This window comes from Sorghum bicolor, chromosome 9 (assembly GCF_000003195.3).
Source record: "Sorghum bicolor cultivar BTx623 chromosome 9, Sorghum_bicolor_NCBIv3, whole genome shotgun sequence".
In the NCBI taxonomy this organism is placed as follows: domain Eukaryota; kingdom Viridiplantae; phylum Streptophyta; class Magnoliopsida; order Poales; family Poaceae; genus Sorghum; species Sorghum bicolor.
In genome coordinates this window covers 48,765,308-48,790,638 of record NC_012878.2, presented here as the reverse complement: position 1 = coordinate 48,790,638, position 25,331 = coordinate 48,765,308, and the positions used below count along the sequence as shown (strand labels likewise).

Genomic DNA, 25,331 nt, shown 5'->3' with positions numbered 1-25,331 from the left:
TCTCATACGAAGTTCATCATGTTTTTCTGCATGAGACAATGTATGAATAAGTTGAAAATAAATCTAGTAATTATGAATTTGGTATTATTGTTGCGATACTCTGTCAGACAGAAACATAGTAGATAGTGTTTCTCTATCTTATTTGCATCCATGGGATCTTTCTTACAAAACTTCCACTTAGAGCCAATTCTACAAACAACATAACTATGGGCTCCCACAGATTTGGCCTCAGGCTAGAAGAATTCTTTTTTTTGTTCCTAACGCTTTTTAAAAGTGACCCACAATTCATGATGATTTTCAATCATAAGGTATTCATATTTGAGATCCTTATGAATATAAAACCTATAAGTGCAATCAAGCCCTAGTTGTGGGCTTTGGTGATAATGACCACATAATTAGAGGACTAATGAGATTTATCGAGATGACTACAAGTAAAATAAGAATGAGGATAACATATGAGATGTGAGATGGCAAAGCCCAAATTACCAAATGATGTGGTGATTGATTCAAAGATGTTTAAATTCTTTGATATTCGATCTTTAGGCTATATCGCGCTATCAATAGGGATGCAAATTTAGTTGGTCTAAGGAAGATAGAGTGCTCAAATATTAAAACGAAATCAAAAGAGAGACACTCTAGCACTTCACGAGCACGTAGAATAGTTTTAGACTTGGGGTGTTAGAAGTCTCGACGTGAGTCAAAACTCTCGACAGCTTGTGCGGCAATTGTGCACGTCAGAAGTCACGACGTGAGTCGGGACTCCCAACAGTTTACGCAGTAATTGCGTTCGCATCAGAAGTCCTGACACCTAGCACTCTTGCTATCTCTACTTGCGCGTGCGTCAGAAGTGATGACGTATGTCGGAACTGATGACGTGTGTCAGAAGTGATGATGTACGTCACAAATGATGATGTGTGTCGGAAGTAATGACATATATCAGAACTTCTAACGTTGAATAGTTTTGTGCAGACTTCTGATCTAGTATGAACAATGTTTTTAGTATACGTCGAAAGTCTCGAGATCTGTGTTAGAACTTCCGACGTAGATCTGAACGGTTAGATTTCTACTAAGTATAAATAACTCTTCCCTCACTTCTAACCATTACTCCACTCATTCCATTCGACCAAAACCTTCAGCAAAGTGCTATCTAGCTTTTAAGTTCGCCCTCTCTTCTCTTATTTACTCCTAGATTCAAATCTTGTAAGAAATTGAGTTGGTTGAAGGGATTTGATGAGAAAAACATCAATTTAAAGTTTGAGCACTTGATTTCTTTGTCAAGCCGGTTAGATTTGTGTCTATAACTCTTGGGTTCTTGGAACCCTAGCCGGCTAGGCGTCGCCCAAAAACTCTCGATTTGTAAGATTCATAGAAAAATTATATTACTCTTGATTTTCTAGGAAGAACTCAAGCTTACCTTTGTGGTTGCTTGAGAGAGGCAAGGAGGTGGAAGAGACTCCAACCTTAGAGGTCACCTCAATAACGAGGACGTAAGCAAGCCTTAGTGGCAAGCCGAACCTCGAGATAAATCCTTGTGTCTGTGTGCTTATTGTTGTTGTCATTACTTGAGATTACTTGTTCTTCATTGTCTCTCTCATTCTATTTCTTAGGTTTTGGTCCTGATCTACAAATTTGTGATACTCCAAGATCAAGGAAGTACTTATACAACTTCATCTTACCACTAAAAAGTGGGTTGTATGTTATTGACATCACAAAGTTCATTTGACCACTTGTAGTTCATTCCATGTAGGCTTTGAGACTTCTGACAGTTTACGCCAGAACTTTTGACGACGTCGGGAGTTCCGACCCAAACTATCAGAACTTCCGACAGTTGCTGACAAGTGACTTAAAATTGTGTAAAAAAATTTAGATACGCCTATTCACCTCCCTTCCTCTAGGCTTATTAAGGATCCTTACAAAACTATAATAAAAGCCAAAGCACAATAGTTTTGCTTATCTTGCATGGATAACCATGGTTAATTAATTTACCTTGTGGTAAATTAAAACTAACATAGTAATGTTATAATAATTAATGTAATATTTAAATTTTATATCTCATCATAGCTTTTGAGTATTGTATGCACTCACAAAATTGCGTAGACATTATAGTAAAATTATCATAAGATATACACAAAGTAGATAATCTATATGTCAAGACAAAGAGTAGATCTTAGTGGTGGGCAAAGGATTTGCTGCCAAAGTAGGGTAGGATAATTCAAAATGAATTAAACACACCCAATGCTCAGGTCTCTACAGTCTTGTGTAACTAGGAGGATTCTCCACGCATTACCGCGGGTATGAAGGAGGAATATAAATATATAGCTCTTTTATTAGTATAATCGTGGAGATTGTATCCAGTAGTGGATGATATATCTCGCTGATGTGTATATCATAATTCTTGTGCTAGTGAATTTTAATGTAAATGATAGTAGATTGTTGAGGTGGACACCTTGTATGTCAAGAGAAATAGATAGTAGGGTTGATAGTGGATTGCTGAGGTGGACGCTTTCATTTTAAGAGAAATAGATAGTGGAGTTGATAGTGGACTACTGAGGTAGACGTATTGCATATTAAGAGAAATAGATAGTGGAGTTTTGCTTTATGAGAGATATAGATAGATAGATATCAAAAATAATGATAAAAAATAGTAATCATCACTAAAATATAGACCATTTTTCTAGTATCCAAAACCATTATTTTGGGTAAAACATAGTGTAGGTAATCATCATGTTTGAGATAAATATGATGTGGACCTCTCAGTAATGGGTGATTTCATCGACATGGTCTCTAAGCAGGTTAATTTAAAATAAAGTAGCAACTAATTCCTTAGTCTCCATTACCCGTGTGTTAATTAACCAAAACAGTCATGATATATTATATGTTACACATTAATCCTATAGCAATTAATAATATTTTAAATTCTAAGTGTAACATTATCAAATTGTATTTGAATAAAACTGGCTAATTTAACATGTATATCGTGCAAAAAGGGGTCTGGGTGCACCAACATACCACACAATCTATAGTAAAATCACAAATATATTGTATTGTGTTTGAATTAACACATATATACAATAGCATAACAAAGGGTAGTGAGCATCTACTAATTATACATATGTACTTGCAGAGATTAAAATCTAGCTAAAACACTACATTAATTGAATGGTTGTTAAAACAAAAACTAACAAAGAAATTTATTTCTGTCAGGCCAAACGAGGGAATTTTTTTGCACATGGCAACCAACAAGAGTCCAACAACTGCATGTGGGGCAGTCCAACTTGGCTATGAGGCCTAGACCTGAGTCTAAGCTTTCAATCAGGTTCGTGCGGGTGCTGCAGTCGTTATGTATAAATATTGGCGGTCAGTTAGGGTTTCAGGAACTGTCGACGAAAGCTGGTCGGCAGTCTACCTTGGGGTATACCCACGGTAGTAGTTTATCGGTAGACGGTGCGCAAACTACGAACTCGATGGTGACGCAAGACACGGACAAGCTTTTTATCCAGGTTCGGCCGCCGAGTTGGCGTAATACCTACGTCCTGCGTCTGGTTGTATTGATTTGTGTTGAGAGAATATGATCTGTATGACTTGTCCTCTAGGGACCCCTGCCCCTCCTTATATATCCTGAAGGGACAGAGTTACAAGCAAAATATCCTATTTGGTACAAAATCTTGTAGCCTTGCGGTGCACGCCGACCAGTCGTGCGCCGCACGTCTTCATCTTGTGGGCCGAGCCACCTCTGATGGTGCGGCCCATATAGGCCCATGAGGGTATAGGGGTTTATACCCCCACAGCTAGTCCCCGAGCACCATGTATTATGATGTAACACGCCGTCTTGAGCTTCTTCGATCAGTGAGGCTTGACGTCTTCAATAAGTTGGAAAGTCGCCCAAACAGTTGCAACGGTATTTTGACCAACTCAAAAGACAGTTGATCAACATTGACATCAAAGAAGCAGGTTGTTCGAAGAATGCATGGTGCTCCAAATTAAAAAAGATTTCTTTCCTGGTGAAGTGTGCCCACTTTACTTTTCTGAAAAGTATAGACCTCAAAAAAGCAAGCATATTCACCGCAAGATGAAGTGTGCCCACTTAGTCCCCGAGCCTGGTAGTAGGTGACGTAGGCACGTGGTGCCAGGGTCAAAAGAAAAGTCCTCAAAGAAATTCTGAAACTGAGATGCATCGCCAGATGCATCGTACCAATGTAGTCCCCGAGCTTGCTGGAAGGCGAAGTATGAGCCTTGTAGCAAGGTCTAAAAAATTGAATTTACCAGTCCGTCTGCAATTGAATAGACTAATCGACCAGTCCCCGAGCATATAACGCTCGGTGGTCGGTACAGTCCCCGAATTCTCAAATTGGTGGGCTGGTCGACTAGTCCCCGAGCGTATAGTGCTCGGTGGTCGGCACAGTCCCAAAATTCTCAAATTGGTGGGCTGGTCGACCAGTCCCCGAGCGTATAGTGCTCGGTGGTCGGTACAGTCCCAAAACTCTCAAAATTGGTGAGCTGGTCGAACAGTCCCCGAGCGTGGTTGGGAACGTAAACGTGCTCGGTGGTCGGCACAGTCTTCGAGTACAGCATAGAGAGTAGTCGACAAGTCCCCGAGCGTGGTTGGGAACGTAAACGTGCTCAGTGGTCGGAGCAGTCCCCGGGCACAGCGTAGGGAATAGTCGACGAGTCTCCAAGCGTAGCTTGTCGACTGGGCCAAACTCCTGAAAAATAAATATAAAGAATTGGTAGTACATGATGTATAAATAACCTTTAGATAAAAAATCAGTACTAAGATAAGTTTTAGATTTTTTGTTATAAAATTAGCACGAGTAGTTAATTCATCCTAGAGCTTGTACCAGCTCTGGTCTAGCCAACAATCAGCATGAGGTGCGGAACCTAGGCACGCGTAGGATTGTCAGCCACGTCAAAGAGCTACTGCCGACCACCCGGAACGCAGAGGGCGGATCTCGTGCACGTGTAGGGAGGAGTCGGAGACAGTACCGGCTCTGGAAAGCTCGTGTAGGAGAAAAAACTAGTCGGCTAAAAAAGTTGTTTTGAAGAATAATAATCTTAAAAATATTATGCTAAAAATAAATAAAATATTAGAATTGTACTTATCTTTGGACGAAAGTCTGGTCGGGAGAGTTGCTTGACTTGTTGTCGTGATGGTGGTCGCGGCTATCGTAGCGCCGTTCTTCGCGGCGATTATTATTGCGACTCGTGGTCAGAGCAAGTAGGCCAAACAACTTGGTCGATAGCCTGAGCAGGTCGGTGTCGTCGATCTGCCTCCCTTTGTAGCAAAGAAGCGGGTGACGCGTTGTCGGCGTGGTCGGAGACGTTGCCGGAGTAGTTGGAATCGTAGCCAGCGTGGTTGAAGCCGCCGCCGACGTCGATGAAGAAGTGGTTGGTGCAGATCGGATCTACACCTCCTCCGTGGTCGTGGCGGTGAAGCTGTTGAAGCTGACGGTGAACGTGAAGTCGCCCGCCATGGCCACGAAGTCGGGGATGATGACCATCTCGTTCGTCGGGAGAGCTGTACGCATACCCCCTACCTGGCGCGCCACTGTCGACGAAAGCTGGTCGGCAGTCTACCTTGGGGTATACCCACGGTAGTAGTTTATCGGTAGACGGTGCGCAAACTACGAACTCGATGGTGACGCAAGACACGGACAAGCTTTTTATCCAGGTTCGGCCGCCGAGTTGGCGTAATACCTACGTCCTGCGTCTGGTTGTATTGATTTGTGTTGAGAGAATATGATCTGTATGACTTGTCCTCTAGGGACCCCTGCCCCTCCTTATATATCCTGAAGGGACAGAGTTACAAGCAAAGTATCCTATTTGGTACAAAATCTTGTAGCCTTGCGGTGCACGCCGACCAGTCGTGCGCCGCACGTCTTCATCTTGTGGGCCGAGCCACCTCTGATGGTGCGGCCCATATAGGCCCATGAGGGTATAGGGGTTTATACCCCCACAGGAACACTAATCGCTCAGCCACCTCCTAGCCATTGTCAGTGCCTTCTATTCTGCTGCTAACCGCCAATCACTGCCTCTCTAGCCTTTAGCGTCGACTGCTGCCAACAGCTCCATGGCTAGCCAGGCCACGATGCAAGGGCTAGCTACGCTACCAGTGCCTGTTGTCGCTAGCACAAGGTCAAGGCCATGCCACAGTCGTCGGGGCCGCTAGCTACCACTAGTGTAAAGCTGATTGGGGGTCATAGCCTCTAGGGTGAGGCCATCGTTGGATCGCTCACCACTATCAGGTTACCTACGCCTATCCGGCTAGGGCAGACCATATCTACTAGGTCGACGTCGCCGCCGCCGCCGTCTTGTGCCTTATCCTCCTCCTCCCATGGTGAACTCAAGCCAAGGCCCTTGCTTTATCCATGGAGATTGCCAGATAGGGGCAATGTCGTCGATGACACAACCCTGAGCGACAAGCCCTTGCCCATGGTCTTGAGTGTTAGACCATGCTTCAGGCAGATCTTGGGGCGAGTAGTGGTGGAGATTACGAGCGTGGTGCCAGACAGTGGGCACATCTTCCTCTAATGTGCATTGCAAGGAAGTGATGAGGAGGAGCTCACTAGTAGATGTGGCGGAGCACAAGGTGAACAACGCTTTGCTACATTTGGTGGCGAAGACCTCCGGCATGGTGGCAGTGAATCATGGTAGTCTCTAAGGTGTCAACAGTGGTCTCTACCATGGAGTTCATGGAAGGTAATAGGGTCATCATCGTACCTTGTAGTGGAGAAAGCGACGCTACTGAACTCTTATGTGGCAAGTCCTTTAACAACGATGTCGACAAACTCTTCTTAGGTGAATTACTCTTTTTTCCTAGCTTCTCAACTTCATTGGAGAGAGCATGCTTGATAATGTGTTGGAAAGTGAAAGTAAAGGATGTAAAATGGTGTGTGTATTATTGATGATAGTACATTGTGTATAAGGATGAAAACAGTTGAAAACAAAATTATAATATAGAAAACGGAACTAGAATTACAATATCAAAAATAAAAATGAATGTTATGAGATTTTTGCTACATTTTAGTGATTAAAGAGTACACAAAATTATTGAAAATGGATGTGAAACCAATTAAAAATACCAAATTTTATGTTTAGCTAAATTCGAAAAGTGTCAGAAACAATTTAAAACAGGCGGCTCAAAGCGGGATTATAGTTGGCCAACCGGGCCGCCCAGCACGGCACTAGCACGGGCATGGCCGAGCACGGCACGACTCGCACGACACTATGTGACACAGTGGCACGCCGTGCCATGCCTGGTAGTGCTACCATGCCTAAGTAGCAGCCTAGGCACAGCCCTATCATTGCTCAAGCGGGCCGTGTCGTGCCTTCAGGCATGGTGGCACGCCTATGTCATGCCAGCCCAGGCACTATACAAAAAATTGCACAAAGCATACCAACAGCACCAGAATAAAGTGAACAATCACATTTTCAAATGGAAATCAACAGAAATTCAAGTGATAAAAGCAAAACAGAAAGAAGTTTTCAAAATAGGAACATTTCTGGAGCTTGTGTAGTGGTTGCCTCATTAAAAACATCCCCAAGTGAAACTCACTCTTGTGAGATAAAACCTTGGGCGGAAAAGAGTACAACCAAGCTCTAGAAATGTTCAATGTCCTTGCATTACATTAATATCATTGTCCAGGTTCATATTACAGACCCAAGTTCAAGAATGACAAAGAAAATGTAAACATTACACTAATCAATTACTTCTGTTCTCCAAGCTCCCAGCTCCAAAACACCTTGCCTGCTGCACTAATCAGAGTTAGCATTAGCCAATAGAAGCTAATCAAGTTAGGTGATGTACGTTGGCATTAGGAGAACTAATCAAGATATAGTTCTTCAAATGCTTCAAGCTCCTTGTCCTCCATATTGTGTTGCAGCCTTGCCTCTGCCATCTCCCAGTCCTTGATGCATGTGAATATCTCCACCATCTCTGCCTTTATCCTCCTCCGCCGCTCCTCGATTATCCTTCCAGTCATGTTGAATGTAGATTCTAGAGATATAGTAGAAACAAGAACTGTTAAAATGTCTTTAGCCATGATAGATAGCACTAGATATGTCAGTTTATGCTCATGCCACCAGTTCAGGAGGTCAAATGAATCATCTAACTAGCTAACAGTGTCACAGTCCAAGTAGTTAACAAGTTCAGATGCATTTGAAGATGCAGTAGGTGTAGCATGCAGCAAAGCAGTAGAAGATGTATCTCTCGACAAATTAAGAGTACAATCCAAAATTGATGTAGAAGAGGTACCACCATAAGAATTAGAATTATCATCATAAATCTCATCCCAAGCCGATCTTTTCTTACCAGACAGGTTTTGGGGAGCAGTCCTCCTCAACCTAACAGATCCATATTTCTCCTCATATTTATTATAAACATCAGTTAGCCTAGCTCTAGTACCAACCTGGTAAGCACCATAATGTGTACTAGTAAGGTTCATCAACCTCCTAAGAACTTTAGAGAAACCTTTCATTTGTGCTCTAGGGTCCAAGATGATTGCAAATTAATAAAGCAAAGGTATGTCATTGTTATAGTTTTTAAGTGTGTAGCAATCTTAACAAGATAATAAATCATTAGTGGAGCCATAGGATAGTAAACACCAAACAATGCAACTGTAGAATCATAGAACAATTCAAGAAACTTAAGCACTTTTTCAGCAACAGTCCAATGTTCTTCAGTTATAAGCAACACACCATCATCTCTTCTAGGATAGTTAGCATGAATGAAGGTAGTGAAAGAATCCTTATGAGGAAACAAATGCTTAAGGCTGCGATTTTTCTCGAGTCTCTTAGGGCATTTTGCCCTGTGACGTCGAAGGTGACTAGTGCCACCACTAGAGGCACCAGAGTACTGCTTGTGACAATGGAGACAGACAACACCATACCTAGCGTCCTTACCTTTAGCATTCTTTCTCAACAACTTATTAAAGTCCTGCCACACATCAGATGTAGACAGACGAGATACCTAGCCATCGTTCTCATCATGTGCGTCTTGTTCCGATCCACCACCAGCTTTTGGATCTGCATCTACGTCAATCGGGTCCCTTGCTGCATCTCTATGGCCGAACAGTTGTTCAAATTTGTCATTGCGCATGTTGTCGTCCTCGTCATCTCTAGGGAGCTCACGGATCCTCTCAACTATTAGAGTATGAGTATGAGCAGGCCCATGAGGCCCATGTATGACTGTGTTATACAACCACCCTTCTAGGGTTGGCCTAATAATGACAGAGACAACTTCCAACATCAACCTCACGCTCATGGTCGGTGGCACTAGCGTCGACCGTCTCTTTAGAAGGGGGATAGGGACGGGGTGGATCATCACTAGCCTCAAACTGTTGCACAGATCAAACACAGAACAAGAACATAGGTTAGATAGAGGAATGAAGCAGAAGAGAATAGAGAGAATAGAGGTTAGAGGTTAGGGTTTACAGTTAGGGTTTGGGTGATGTGTTTCTTACCTCGTCGTAGCCGTCGACGGAGAAGAAGACAGGAGAAGATCCTGATCAGCCGATCTGAAGAAAAAAACAAGAAAATGAAGCGAATTAAGATTTGAGAATGAGAACGTGAAAGGGGAAGAGTCGAAGAGGTGGGAATGGCGGCGAGTGATGTGTTTCTTACCTGCATCTTCGTAGCGCCGTAGCCGTCGGAGGGAGAGAAGAAGAGGCAGGGACGACGGTGAGTCGTCGTCACCCGTTGGATTGGCCATTCGTCGTCGGAGCTAGAGTGGGCGCGGCGGCGCGGCGGGGGAGGGGAATGGGGAGGTTTAGGGTTCCTGGCTGTGAGAGAGGGATGGTGGCGTTATATACTAATTCACTCTAGGAGGCGATCCAACGGCTGACATTCACTATGGGAGGTGATCCAACGGCTGGCATGTGAAGGAGCCGTGCATGAGCTAGGCCAGGTCAAATTTTGTGCCATGGTCATGCTGGCCCATGGATCGAAACTGCGGCTCAGGCACGGGCACAGGGCTGGGCCGTGCCAGGCACGGGCACGCCAGCAGCCGGGCCGGCTGAAAGCCCTAGTTTGGTTTTGGATAATTGATGAAACCCTAGTACTAACCTTTATGCTAAGTGTGTGTAGACTTAATGAGGTTGGTACATGCCAAGTGATGATCATGGTGATGAAGGTGATGACCACAAGATGATCAAGTGCTCAACTTGGAAAAGAAGAAAGAGAAAAACAAAACACTATGGAGATCAAGGCAAAGGTATTTCTTAGGGTTTTGGTTTTGGTGATCAAGACACCATAGAGGGTGTAATCACATTTAGGATAGATAGCCGTACTATAAAGAGGGGAATTCTTTAGCTAAGCGCTTATCAAGTGCCACTAGGTGTCATTGTTCATGTGCATGCATTTAGAACCTAGTGAGCTAACTTAACTCCTTCAAAGAAAATGTTTGTGAAAATGCTAACACACGTGCACACTTGTTGGTACACACGTTGTGGTGTTGGCACACTTTAAGAAGGAGGTGGAGTTTCAAGGGTAGAGAGAGGATGGGTTCCTCTCTCCCTCCCGCCGAGCTTGCGAGGCGGGATTCGGCGCTTTTCGAGAAAATGAAGTGCATATTTTCTATTGCGTCGGTGCGAGTTTTGGAGAAATCGCGGGAGTGTTTCTCAGTAGGAAACACTCACCGGACGCTCTGCGCGGAGGCACCGGACTCTGGCTGTTAGCGTCCGGTGTGGTGTCGGGTGCAGCAGAGTGCACCGGATGCACCGGAGAGAGTCCGGTGCTCAGCGTCCGGTGTACGGGCGTTTTTGCGACCCTCTCTGCGCATGGGTCCGGTGAGCACCGGACGCTACCTGTGCTTACCGTCCGGTGACACACAGGTTTGCGGAACTCTCTGCGCATGAGTCCGGTGTGCACCGGACGCTTGCTCAGCGTCCGGTGCACTGCAGGTGACCATTAGACTCTGACACGAGCGTTTCAAAAGGCAACACGTGGCTGTTGTTGGAGCAACGGACGCAGGTGTTGAGCGTCCGGTGCCCCTTTAAGAGCGTCCGGTGACCCCGTATTTTGCCCAGTGAAAGAGCCAACGGCTCTATTTGTTTGAGGGGCTATAAATATGTGTTTGGCCGGCTTGGGGCTCACCCTCTTGGCATTCTAACATACTTGACATCCTTGTGAGCCTAAGCAAACACCTCCCACTCATCTCCTTCATAGATTATACATCTTTGTGAGATTGGGAGTGATTCCAAGTGCATTTGCTTGAGTGATTGCATCTAGTGGCACTTGGGGATCGTTTTGGCTGCGGTTTTCTTGTTACTCTTGGTGGTTGCCGCCACCTAGACGGCTTAGAGCAGCGGAGGAGGATTGGCACGAGTTGGTGATTGTTCGTGGCCATCCCCCGGTGATTGTGAGAGGTTTGTGCCTACCTCGGCGGAGAGCCAAAGGCAACATTTGTGGATTGCTCGTGTCATTGAGCTACCTCACTTGTGGGTAGGTTCTTGTGGTGTCCTAGTGAGGACGAGGTTCGTGCTACACCTCTTAGCCACCGAACCACCAAGTGTTGGTCGACACAACGGGGACGTAGCGTGTCGGCAAGCACGTGAACCTCGGGAGAAAAATCTTGTGTCTCCATTGTGTTTGTTGATTGGATTTCTCCCGGTGATTGGACTTCATAATATTGTGATTGGTTCATCCCCTCTACGTGGTGGTATAAAGATCAAACACTCTCTCTTACTTTCTTGCAAACTAGAGTAGTTTACTTCTTGTATAGAAACTTTAGGTAGCTCTCTAGTGTAAGTAGAGACTTAGTTCTTGTGTGCATAGTGATTGTATCAACTAGAATTGTTGGATAGGTGGCTTGCAAACACCCCATTAGAGCTAGAGCAAAAAGCTTCGCTTTGTTTGTTACTAACCTCTTGCTCTAGTGAGTTTGTAGAATTTTTAAATAGGCTATTCACCCCCCTCTAGCCATATTAGGACCTTTCACCGGCCCGTGCTAGTGCCATGCTTAATAGGGCCATGCCCGTGTCAGCCCATCGGGCCTAGCCTAGGTGGCCAGCTATAGGCAGAATGTACATGCCCGAAATTGGCAGTTACTTTTGTTAGTGACACAAGTGACTGGAACGCCTGACATAAGTGACTGGACACCTTTCTATGCCTAATGGAACCATCATTAGTACCGTAGTTGGTAATGACATGGATTAATCCTAATTAATCACTAAATAAATCTTAACAAGGTCTACGGGCCTATAAGGTTTTCCATTGTATTGCATTGTTTTTTTGAGAGGGGCAGAATAGCACAACAGGGGCACATGGCTGATGCTGGCTTAGCGGCTTTGCAACTAAGGCCTCGTTTAGTTCCAAAAAATTTTAGAAAATCAACATTGTAGCACTTTGTTTGTTTGTGGTAAATATTGTCTAATCATGGACTAATTAGGCTTAAAAGATTCGTCTCGTCAATTCCGACTAAACTGTGCAATTAGTTTTTATTTTCGTTTATAATCTGCAAATTTTTTTGAACTAAACAAGGCCTAACGCCGCTGCCGGTTAATCGCCTTGGTTGCTATGGGCAGTACGGCTGTTTGGTGAGTGTCCTGCATCAGGCCAAGTGATACCCAGCGATCCCGAGGCATATGCCATTTCGTCGTGCGACCAACGAATTTGGGAGAGAGGGAGGGTTACCTTGTTTAAATCCAATTTTTTTTTGAATTTTGACATAACACTTTTGTTTTTAGTTGATAAAAATTATCCAATCATAGAATAACTAGACTTAAAAGATTCGTCTTGCGATTTACAGACAAACTATATAATTATTTTCATCTATATTTAATACTTTATATATGTGCTGCAAGATTCAGGCTCTGTTTGGTTCCCCTTGCTAAATTTTAGCTAGCTAAACTTTAGTTACTTTAGTAGTTAAAGTTTCAAACTAAAAGAAGCTAAAATAATTTAGTTCTATTAGGTACTTAAAAGTAGCTACAAGCTCTCAATATGATGGAAAATTTTGAAAAGTGTTTGGTTTTCGGAAACAAGGCCGATCTTGGGCGTCGCCGCTTGCGGAAAGACGGAGCGCCGGAGCCCAATTGTGTCTTGTGTGGTGGCGTGGTGGGATGGGAGCTAGCGGACGCGTTCAAACGTCAAATGATTGTGTCTCGGTGCTACTCTGCATTTCGGCTGCATGCTGGTCTTGTTTAGTTTACCTTAAAAACTATTTTTTTTAAGATTTTCTATCATATTGATTCTTACGATACATGCACGGAGCAATAGATATAGACGAAAATAAGAACTAATTGCACAGTTTACATTTAAATCACGAGATGAATCTTTTAAGACTAGTTACTCCATGATTAGACAATGTTTGTCAAATAAAAACAAAAGTGCTACAGTTTCGAAATCCGAAATCTTTTCAGAACTAAACATGGCCTGGATATACTATTCCTTTGACCTGTTTTTTTTAATTCATCCTTTGCAATAAAGGCCTGGAATTCGCATATGTTTTAAATTTGATTGTACTGTATATAGGAACTCTTGTGGGTGATGGTCCTGGAGATGGAACCTGCTAGGACAGGGGAAACAAAAAAAATGTAGTTACGACATAGGTGTCCCATAAGAATTTTGATTCTTTCTACTTTTCATCGTTCACTCGTTCGCGTTGTAGTGAGCATACGAAGCTTGTTCGCTTATCTGAAAAGTCATGACTGAAAATACTGTTGCTAATTTGTTCTGAGAGAAAAACACTGTTGAATGACTGGTAGATTCAGCAGATAAGTTTAAGCGAACAGAATCTATATTAGTTGCAATGAGCAACCTTTGTTGAAAACCTAAATCGGCAAAGCAAGAAAATAGAATGGGTAGAAACACCATGAAACCATCATAGCCCTAATCGGGGGGCAACCGACATATAGGTGTCCATTCCTATGTGTAGCGTCTCTCTATATAACTAACAATTTTGGTCTCACAGGTTTGAGTTTATTTGTCGAGTCTGTCAGCCATTTATCAGTGTTTTTCTCTCGCAATAAATCGGCAAACAGTACTTTTAATCATGACTTTTCAGCTAAACGAACAAGGATACAGTGGGCACATGCATGACACTACTAAAGTCAAGGATCCCAAGGGGGTAGTTGACATCGCTGGTTTGCTCTTTGATCTATCAAGCATCGTCATATCGTGTGCCAATATTAGGTCATCCAAAAAGTTTTTTGAATTTTGACATTGTAGTACTTTTATTTTTATTTGGCAATTATTGTCCAACCATGAACTAACTAGGCTTAAAAGATTCGTCTCGTAAATTAAAGACAAACTATACAATTAGTTATTTTTTATCTACATTTAATGCTTCATGTATATACCGTGAGATTCGATGTGATGAGAAATTTAATTTTTTTTTTGGATTTTAGGATAAATAAACAAGGCCGTATCCTCCCCGCATTTTTTTTGTTTGATTGAGGTTCCGATCATATAGTAGCGAAGTTACGTATGCTTCTGACGTGGTTTCATGGCACCCAATTTATCTATGCGAGTATGAGACGTGATTGCGCTATAGTTTGCTACGATGCTTGTTCTGATGATCTAATAGCATTTACCGTAATAATAAGCGGGAGCAAGTTGGACTCCGCGCCAGAGAACAAAACCAAGCTCATGCAGTGTGCTGGTAACGTAGTGAAGACTTTTGAGAGGGAGCTGGTGACAAGGGGACAAGATCACAAGAGTGACTTCCCTGCAGGTGCCAAGAAAACAGGAGTCTGGAGATCAAAGTGTTAAGCAGAAGGAGAGAAAGACCATGGAGGACTGGAAAACCTTCCTTCCGTCCACGATATGAGAATCATGGTGAGCTTAACATTTCATCTCTACACAGTTACAGAAAATCTAACATGAGAAAGAAAAATCCAGCAAAAAACAAACTAAGCACTTCCAAGCTATAAATGTTACATATTTAATACTTCATGCATGTGCCACAAGATTCGATGTGACGGGAAATCTTGTAAAGTTTAGGATTTTTGGGTGCATCTAAACAAGGCCTAAGGCTCGGTTTGGTAGAGCTCCTACCAGCTTCAGCTTCTCTGACACATTCGCTGTTTATGCACTGTTCACAAGAGCTCTTTTTCTCTCTCCTATCTCCTCTCACAGAGCAGAAGAGAGAAAAAAAGCTCCTGTGAACAGTGCATGAACAGTAAATGCGTCAAAAAACTAGAGCCGTTGAAAGCCCTACCAAACGGGGCCTAAAGCACAATAATATACGTGCTAAAGTTGAGTATGTTCAAACTGCTTGTTTGATGAAATATCCATGACCATAAACATATATTTTTGCGTAATTTTTTTTTTAGTGCACACCCATATGGAAGGAAATATAATTGTCAGCTAGAATGGCAGGAGGGTCCAAACACCATCAAGCACAAAGTGACAAAGGGCACATTGTCCGCATATGCCAGAATCTGATTTCAGTGGAGACGACGGCGTCGCCGCGTCGGCCTAGCTAAGCGACCACCTGCTCCACAAGGTTCGCAATGTATTTCTGCTCTAGGCCTTCTTTAGTTCTAAAAATTTTTACAAAATAGAAATAGTAGCACTTTCGTTTGTATTTGACAAATATTGTCTAATTATGGACTAACTAGATTCAAAAGATTCGTCTCGTCAATTCCGACCAAACTGTATAATTAGTTTTTATTTTCATCTATATTTAATACTCCATGCATACGTCTAAAGATTAGATGTGACTGGAAATCTGAAAAATTTTGCAAAATTTTTGAGGAAGTAAACAAGGCCCTAGTGTGATCTATATGGTGTCATAAAACAGAAAAAGGTTGAGTTGATTTTTTTTACACTATTGCCTGCGCACAAACAAAAAACTTATTAATATAAGTCAGCGACCAGTATACAAGTTAAGGCATAATGGAAGAATTGGCAAGATGAACGAGAGTCATGGATGCTAGATTGAATACCGAGCTAGAGAGCATCACATATTAGGTCTTGTTTGGTCGCACCATCTACCTCAATCCACAAGTATTTGGGTGGATTAGGGTGAGAAATTAACTAATCCACTCCAGCACAAGTGGATTGAGGTGAAGTCGATGTTTTTTATACTCAGAGGCCAAAAAAATCAAGAAGATGCATTAAAATTAAACCGCATCAGAAATTATGGCAAAAAAATGAACTTCTGTCGCACAGCAAATTTGTCTGCAAATGATATGTATTGCAGCCTAACCATTTTCATTTCAGAAGATTGAGATTTTGACTCCAGTTACAAATATTCTGATTCCCATATGTGATCCGTTCAGATTTATAACTACACTCAAATACCATAACATATATTGAAGACTGGCACATCATTTGAATAGTTCTCTCACCAGCCCAAACAAAATTGATAGGATATATTACATTTAGGGAGAGATCAAAATCAGACAACTTTCAGTAACATGAGGATTTCCACTCAGCAGAGCAGTACAAAGAATCAGAGTTCCAAAATGAACAAGAACTCCACCCAGGTCATAAGCATATGAATTACAGCATGGTTTAAGAATTGTCAGGTCACACATGCTAGATCAACTACAACCGAGAATGCCACAATGTCCATGTTCCTGGATGCATAGGGACCATAAAAATGCAAAACTATGACAACCGAATGGACATTTCACTATGAGTACGAATGGAACAAGGTTACAATTGCAAACGTGCATTGTTCTTAAAAATGTTGCTATATAACCTTACCTCTAACACATAAGCATGATTACAGAAGACTGAGCTTTGGGCTTCAGTCATTCAGTGCCACGAAAGTCCTAACTTCTGATCCCCAAACAGCCAAACCCTTGAAATTTAATCTTGCCCTCAAATGCCTTAACAACATCAGGCACATCCTTAGCATACCTCAACACATACCTCTGCGAGAAGACCTTAGAATTGGAAAGCAGTGGCGGAATCAACTTCTGTGACCGCTCAATCCTAATCTTACCCTCCCTCATCAACACGCTCAGCACGGCGCACTTTGGCATGATATTCTTCTCCAAGCTCAATGCCAGAGTCAGTGGCTGCGCCATCACATCATCCATCTCAACCTTCATCACGTCCAGGAAAAACCTGAACTTCTTCTTCAAGGTCTCTTCTCCGACGAGCAGTATGGTGGGCTGCGTCTTGAACGCTCTGAGCAGGTGAGCCTCGGACACCCCGAAGCTCTGGAAAAGCGCCACCTTGCGCACCCACGTCTCCCTCCTAAGGCTGCAAATCACGCGGAAGGCGTAGAGGAAGCCCGTATCCGTGACGCGGAAGCCGAGCGCCTTGAGGTCATGGAAGGCCTCGCGGATGCGCTCGGGCGATGTCTTGATCATTCCCATGTGGATCACGAAAAGCTTGGCGATGGCTTCCTTGGAGAGACCCTGGCTGAGGAACGCCTCGACGGCGGGGCGCATGGTGCTGTCGAGGTCGGCCATGAGCGCGCGGGGCACGCGGGAGACGGCGACGCGGATGTTGTCATCGGAGCCCAGGATGGTGCGGAGGTACTCGACGCAGGGTATGATGTGCTTGTCGAGGCTGCGCGCGAAGATGTGGGGGTCGGTGGCGAGCAAGCGAGGCTGGATCCCGAGCGAGAGGAAGAAGTCGAGCTTGGGGCGAATGGTGCGGTCGGGATCGAAGGTGAGCAGCAGCGGGTCACTACGCACCGTGCGGGTGATATCCGCGTCGGAGAAGCCGTACTCGCGCAGGAGGGCCTGAACGGCGTCAGCCCGGGCTGTGTCCCGGATGCGGACCTTGCGAGCGGCGGCGACGGCGGGGGAGACACCGCAGGAAACCAGGTAGGAGACCGTGGTGGGGCAGGGCTTGCGGTCGGGCGCCGCCTCGACGGCGGACGAGGAGGAGTCACTTTGAGAGAGGAGGGCGCGCGCGTGGTTGGAGTGGATGGGGTTCTTGCCGCTGGCGGCGGCGGCGGCGAGGATTGGGGAGAGGGGGATGGTGAGCCGCCGCCGGCACAACTGCGCAAGCATGTTGGATGGATGGAGTCCGTTGGATGGTGGATTCAGCGTTGATTTGCTGGCTGTGTTTGTGCAGGGGGTGAGGGGAGACGACCGTACTCGTGTTTTTTTTTCTTCCTTTTCCATACTCGTGTTTGAGTGGGGTTTAGCAGCATGGTCGTAGAGGACACAGGGCCGGGCCTAATTCGTCTCAGCCGCCCAGGCCCAGCCCGCCCCACGCACAAACAACCTTCGCCGTTCAATCGTAGCCCAGTTACACACGACCGTCGCACAATGGCGTGACCGCCTCTCCCTCTTTCTCTCCCACACATCCGGAACTTGCCCTCGGTCCGAACATGTTCCCACGTCGAAGAGAAAGAAGCTGCTGTCTAGGGTTCCAGCGAGGAGGAGGTCATCAGAAAGGGAGAAGAAGCCAACTCCAATGGGCTATAAAATGGCCAGCGAGGAGAGACAGGCCGGCTAGACGGTAGGGAAGGAGATTGAGCAGTTTAGGGGACCTGGTGGCGGTAGTGGCGTCTAGGCCAGATTGGGTTGGCCCCATAAAATGGCTGGAGCTCAAAGCTCAGCGTCGCTTGCAAGCATGGCCATGGCAGAGCTTCAACGAGAGGGGGAGGGGAAGAAGGCGATAGCCGCAGACGCTAGGATTAGCCGGAGCTCCGGTGAGCTAGGCCACGAACCCTAGCGCTTGCGGCGGGGGCGAGCATGATGATGAGGAGGATGGGGTCGAGGATGAGCGCGAGGTGCTCGATGACGAGGTACAAGGCAGCGCAGTCAATAGTGAGTTAGCCGACAGCAGCGGAGGAGGCGAGGGTGGCACAAGACTGAATTTTTTACATTTTAGTTCTTTTTCTAAAATAAATTTACATTTGGCCCCTTATTGACATAAACTCATCTTTGGACCCTGAGGGTTGGCGCCATAACTCATGGCTCCGAGGTAACACATCTCAGCGCCATAAATCTTGGCTCTAAGGTGTCTGGTCATGCACAGCAGAGCATCCGGTGGCATTGACGTGGCTGGTATCTCAGAGCCACAGATCTCGGCTCTAAGGTCGGAGCCATAGATCTTGACGCTGACCTCGGAGCCGAGATCTGTGGCTCCGACCTCGCCGAGATTTGATCCTGGAGCCGAGCTTAATTTTACTGCATGAATCTACTCTCATTTGTTCCTCCTTCCTCTCAGCATGAGTCTACTCTCATTTGTTCCTCCTTCCTCTCAGATTCTTACCCTTTATAGAATCAACTACAAAATGTCGGAATCTCTAGACATCCAAATAAGAAAAATTCATATAGTCCAAATACATTGTCTAACTACATCGCCTAGTAACCTAACTACATCTATCTAAATTTTCTATCTACCTATATAAAATAAATTTGCTAACTACGTTGTCTAATTACCTAACTACCTATCAAATCAAATTTTCTACAGGTCGACCAATCAGTTCAGGTCAGGAACGGAAAATCTACTATGGCTGCGAGAACAATAATTTTCTTTTGCGAAAACGTCAGAAAATAATTTGAAATTTGGAACAAATCAAAATTAATGTATTATAATTAGAACAGAAAGAGTGCAATTTTAGTTTAGGGAAGCGGCTATCGCACTGCCGGCCGTATTATAGACTTTCCGCATGGCCTTGCCGTTTTGGGTTAAAGTGCAAAATCTAATAGAATACACTTTTCATTTTTGTCCTAGACGTGGGAAAACAAAAAGCAGCGAGCATGGGCGCACACATGAAGCGCTACGGTGGATGCGTGCTTCCTAGACAAGGACCACCCAGGCCCACGACCTGCATGCAAGCATGTTCCCCTCTCCCCTGTTTTTGCTTTTCCTTTGGACACGCAAAACAGCCGCACATTCATCCAAAACAAAAGCAGAACAATATATTCAAAACAGTAGGTACGTATAAAATATGCAAATTGATACTATCAACTGCAGATAACCAACTTCTTCTCTGACACTAGAATTACACAATGATAAAAAAAAGAACCAGACAGATCTGTTACGAGAAGCAATTCAGTTCTTTTGCATCACCAACCACATCTATTACTAGAAGCAATTCAGTTCTTTTGCATCACTTGATATCTGTTGTTCCTACACCATAAGCAGATATGATCCTAACTTATGAGTAATTAATTACTTTTGCATAAGCAATTCAGTCATTTTACATAAGCAATCTAGCTCTTTTGCATAAGCAATTATATAGTATTGCAGTTCCTACTGCATTAGCAGATCTGATACTAACTTAGACATGTAAATGACTAATGTTCTTACTACACATCTTACTACCAGATGTTGCTCTTACTAGTTAACATAGATATATACTATATGCACCACTCCTATAGATACGCATATTGCTACATTAAACCTTCTTATGTTAACTACTGCACATGGTACTCCTATTGCATTCGACTTCCTTGTGTTAGCTGCTACACATGGTTGCTGCATATGTTCATTTTGATGCTTGATGGCCTCACACCTCCTATCCTATATTAAATAGAAGTACATGATAAGCACATTGATGATAGTGAGAACTGAGGAAAAAAGTTTAAATCAATTGAGTTGAGGACAAATAAGTCTCAAATTTCAACTTTCTCCAAAAAAGGAAAACACAAGAACAATATATTTCATTAAGTTGGAAAACTGAGTATGTAATAAAATACAAAGCTGATAGTATGTACTGAACAAAGCTGTTAGCACATACTGAATAAAAAACTTCTAGCATGTACTGAATAAAACGGATAAGATGTATTGAACAAAACTGATATCATGTACTGAACAAAAAACTGCATAAGTTGTTGGCCTTTTTTGCCTAAACAATATTTTTACCTAATAGGTTTGACTAAATTGCTTGATGTCATAATATAGTAACACACACTTATACTTATTATTTTGCATGCAAGTCTCAAATATAAATCTTAAGGAGCTGCCACCAGATTTGGATGAAAAATTTCTTAGATGCATTTGATTTGGATTATGTGACCGACAACCCTACCTTCTGCATTAAAGTGTCTGTAATTCCTGAAAATTCCTCAGCCTAATGAACAACATGTGAACCAGCAGATTTTGCTTAGTATTTCTAAAAGTTGGTCATGCTACTTTAGCAGAGGCGGCTCCTGCAGTTTTAGAAGAGGTTATTCCTATTGTTTCTGAGATTATATTGTCATCTGAACAGGCAAGGTTAGAGGATAGGAATGAAAAGGTTCTACTGCTAATCTTGTAGTTGCTGATAGTGAATGAAATGGTGCTGGAAATGAAGTAGCAAAAGAGGGGGAAAGAGGTGTGGTCTACTTCTCAAATGCCACACAAGGAAATCATACTAGCTTCTACACTCAAGAAAAATATGGTAATCAGCCTGCTCAGCTACAATTATTTTGTTCTGGCTGCAGCTTATTGCAGTTATACCTATAGTATAGTTTAATTTACTTTTGCATAAAAAAATACCAACAACCATCTGCAAAAGAAGCTGCCTTAGACAATTTAAGTGTTAATCATTACGCAACAATGTCTTCTTAAATGGGCAATTTATGTATTCTGAAAAAGCAAGTATAGTTTCTATGTTCATCTACAACCCACAGCCCCAGATGTCTAGGAAACTAATAAAACAACTCCACTAGCAGAAAACTATGAAAAAAAGATAGCAGTCATGTGGCTGCTAATGGTGAAAAAAATCTCTTAAGATGTCATTTTAATGTTGCCTAAGATAGATGGATGGACCAGCAGCACACCTTGTATGGGAGAGACCACTTGCTAAAATCTAAATTTATACCCTTCCAGTGAGCACATGAAGCAATAAACACAGTTTATTTACATAAAAAGACACATTGCCTGCTCCTATCTTGCTAGAAACCAAACAAAAAGCTCCCAATCACCGGTTCAGACAGAGCACAATCACAAGCACAAGCTATAGAAATGCACAGGATTTGTAATCTCCCTACTATTACAATCGAACGGACAACTATGCACTTCTCAAATCTCTAGTACCTACTTCCCCTCTTCAGGACTCAATACAAGCACACAGGTGCAAATGTTCAAGATTCAAATCTAAAGCAACAACTAAAACTCATTAGTACCTTCGCTGATGAGGTGTCAGCCTGATCTTAAGGAAGGCGTCCTGTAGCTGCCTGCTCATGAGCCTACGGTCAACGAGCGTGTATGGGGCGGAGGTCAGCCCAGAAGGGACAAAACATGCAAAAATAATATTTGTATCGGCAAAGAGAAAAGTAAACTACTGAGCTGCTGCTCCATATGGTGAATGAATGAAAATAAATGAGTTGCACGCATGTCATGACAATATAGCAGCACACATAAATTAATGAACCTCTATATTTGTAACAAAAGGCTAAATTGCCTAATTGGGTGCACATTGCTGCCTAATAGATGACACTTAAATTTCCCAACAAATGACACTTAAATTGCCTTAGTTATGCATGTTTGATCAAACAGTCAAGTCCTTAGAAGTGGAAGATAGAAACTAAATTATGCCCTTTGTCAGTGAAAATTTGTTAACAGGAAGCAATAACATGCGCACCAACATAGGAAACACACTTGTTAATCATTAACAAAAATATGCTCCATCCAAAAGTGTCAGGCATTGAAGCCTATAGGAAGTAGGAACGACATGCAAGAGGATATCAAACCTATACAATGATCGTAATAAGCATCAGAAGTTGCTGAAAACAGAACAACCTCACCTCACCTCGGATTCATTCATGTTGCTAGGAATGAAATGAAGTGAGGCATAAAACCAGCAAGCTCCTAAGAACACATCACCTACGATTTACAAACTCAAATGCTATGAATATGATGCAGCCCTAGATGATGACGAAAGCAATACCAAGTAACAAAGAAAATTGCACTTGTGAACAAAAAATAATATAGTTACTAATTAAAACCACACCTTAAGGAAAAAAAGCAATGATTCCATTTTGGCTCCTGATATCACCTACCCATGAAGTATGGCATCAACATGTAATTGTGTGGACACGTATGAGTATCACCACTAAGCTAAGTAAGGCAGGTTATCAATTAGAGTATCACATGACTAAAAACTAAAAATCAGTCCCAAATTAACATGATCTGAACATGCAGACTAGAAGAGGCCAATCAAGGAGGCAGCAGCACCTACCGCCCACCGCACCTGTAGGGGCACAACACCTGATGGCCGCGCACGCGCAGCATGCACCTGTGTGCCGCACCTGCAGGCCGCAACATACGCACGGCCACAAGCTCGTGCCGCCGCTCGAAGCCGAAGTTGACCACCGCGCTGCTGGCCGCTGCCGGTACCCGGAGCCGAAGTTGGCAAAGGTGGCACGGTGTGGAGGTGTGGGCGTGCCGGGATGCCGTTGCTGCCGAGGACTGCCTGTTGCCGGCAGGGAACGAGTAAGGATGGGATCCGGTAGTGGGGCGGCGGGAAGTGGTACGGCGCTGGTGAACACTGCAGTGCCGAGCGAGGCCACCAGGTCATGGATCTTGTCGGGTCGTGGATCCAGGCCACCAGGTCGTGGATCCCGACTGCCCTACCGGACCCTGGATCAAGGCCTGTCGTCCATGGATGCGGCGGCGCCCACGGCGCTGTCCGGCCGGCAGTACACGGACGCGGCGGTGGAGAGCGGGAAGAGGTCCTCCGCCGCCAAGCGGAGCAACTCGTCGACTGCCATGAGGAGGCCATTGTTGGTGTTGCTCGCCTCGGTGTCCCATATGACTGAATCGGCGCCCGGGGAGCCAGTCCACTGGAGTTGGGCGTGCTCTGCGAGGGCGGGCCGCTCCTCCTCTGCTGCATCTTTGGCTTCAACGGAGGATGAGATTGAGGCACGGCGGACTGGCCGACTGGGGATACGTTTCGGGATGTCGGGGGAGAGTGGGGGGAGGAGGAGAAAAGAACAGGCGCGATTTGGATGGCGAAGCAATGGTTCAATTCGGGATGTGTGTGCCGTGCGTAAGATACCTTAGTTTAGAGCCAACTTTTTTTTTTCTGAAATTTCATTAAATTCAAAAAATCATATTAGCTTGTAAGATTGTGTGCTCAAATAGCACAGGATGCTATCTTTTTTCGTGTAATATTTAGAGTTTTTTTACTTGAAATTATTTTAAAATCTGTTGAATCTAAAACTTATATTCGGTGCTTATATTCAATGATAATTTTTGTACAATCTTTCTTGTGTAAATTTGTGCATATCTGTTTGCTCATTCTAATTACCAAAAACCTTAGTTTGGTGTACATGCTAAAGGCGGAAGCTGATGTCAGCCTTCACTGTCAGCGGTTAAACTTTATGTATTTTGATCACATTTGTAGCAAAGAATTATCGAGTACAAAGTCAAATTCTATCTTGACTATTTTTAAGTTGTGGAAGTGCTGAAATAGTAAAAAGGACAGGTAGTAGAATTTGTTTCTGAATCTAAGCTAGGTGTCAAGATTTATGGCTCTAAGGTAACAGCCACGTCAGTACCACCTAGGATGTCTTGCTGTGCATGGCTAGACATCTCGGAGCCAAGATTTATGGCACCGAGATGCGTTCTCTCGGAGCCATGAGTTTTGGCGCTGACCACAAAGGTCCAAAGATGAGTTTATATTACATAAAAAGTCAAATGTAAATTTATTTTAAAAAAGGACTAAAATGTAAAAAATTAGGGGGAGAGGAATGACGCACAGTGGAGGGAGGAAGATGACCAGCGCAAGGTTGCGCCCGAGCTATGGGTCGCACGTTAACGTTCTCCTTAGCCTATGTCGGCTCAAGTGCATCTCAGCACTGATCTGTTTTTTTTTTCAAACTGGACCGGTGGACATTGGAGTTCAAAAAAGAAAAAAAAAGGAAGAAGGTAAGTGGACATTGCAAATTTCCCACCGCTTTATTGCGCAAACTTGACACTAGGAAACTGTGAAAATGCAAAGTGTCACCGGAAGCCATTCTTGCAAAAAAGAGGTGCCAAAGTTGCAAATGCCCCACTGCCACAAAACGACTCTCTTTTTTATATGGCAATTGAAACCCGTCAACTTAAACCAAAGAAAATATCAACGTTTTCCTCTCTCTCTTGGCCGTACCTTTGAGACCCTTGTGTAAAGCTTAAGATACTTTAGATTGAGTGGCAATAACCAAAACATTTTCTTCAAATTATATTATTACTCCCTCTATGCCAAAATATAAAACATGCACGTATTTCAAGATTAAAACTTCATTATTTTTTGTTAGTAATTAATCTATTTATATGAAAGTTTTGGGCAACAAAAATGGTTAAAGGGATTTGTACCTAGAAATACTTTTGGTCAAAGTGTGCTTTTGAAGGCACCACCTACTTCCTTTTTCCTATAGATGCTCGTGGCTGATCTATCCAGCAGCTACGCACCTAGGGATAAAGGGCCCTGTGACAAACATGAAAAAATGGTATCACGAAAGAAAGGCAGAGACAATGGCAGCATAGTTGGGCCTAGTGTT

General features: G+C 43.6%; 1 protein-coding gene and 1 long non-coding RNA gene across 2 annotated transcripts; both read right to left on the bottom strand.

The window, feature by feature from the left end:
- On the bottom strand, positions 16,304-18,010 carry LOC8076935. The gene has a single exon (XM_002439736.2). It carries the CDS (start codon positions 17,913-17,915, stop codon positions 16,719-16,721), a length of 1,197 nt encoding a protein of 398 aa, XP_002439781.1. The 5' UTR covers positions 17,916-18,010; the 3' UTR covers positions 16,304-16,718.
- Positions 19,764-23,127, bottom strand: LOC110430592. Its single transcript, XR_002447957.1, has 3 exons — positions 23,027-23,127; positions 21,972-22,034; positions 19,764-20,380 (listed from the first exon to the last, which is right to left on the bottom strand). It is a non-coding gene; the product is annotated as an uncharacterized LOC110430592 (long non-coding RNA).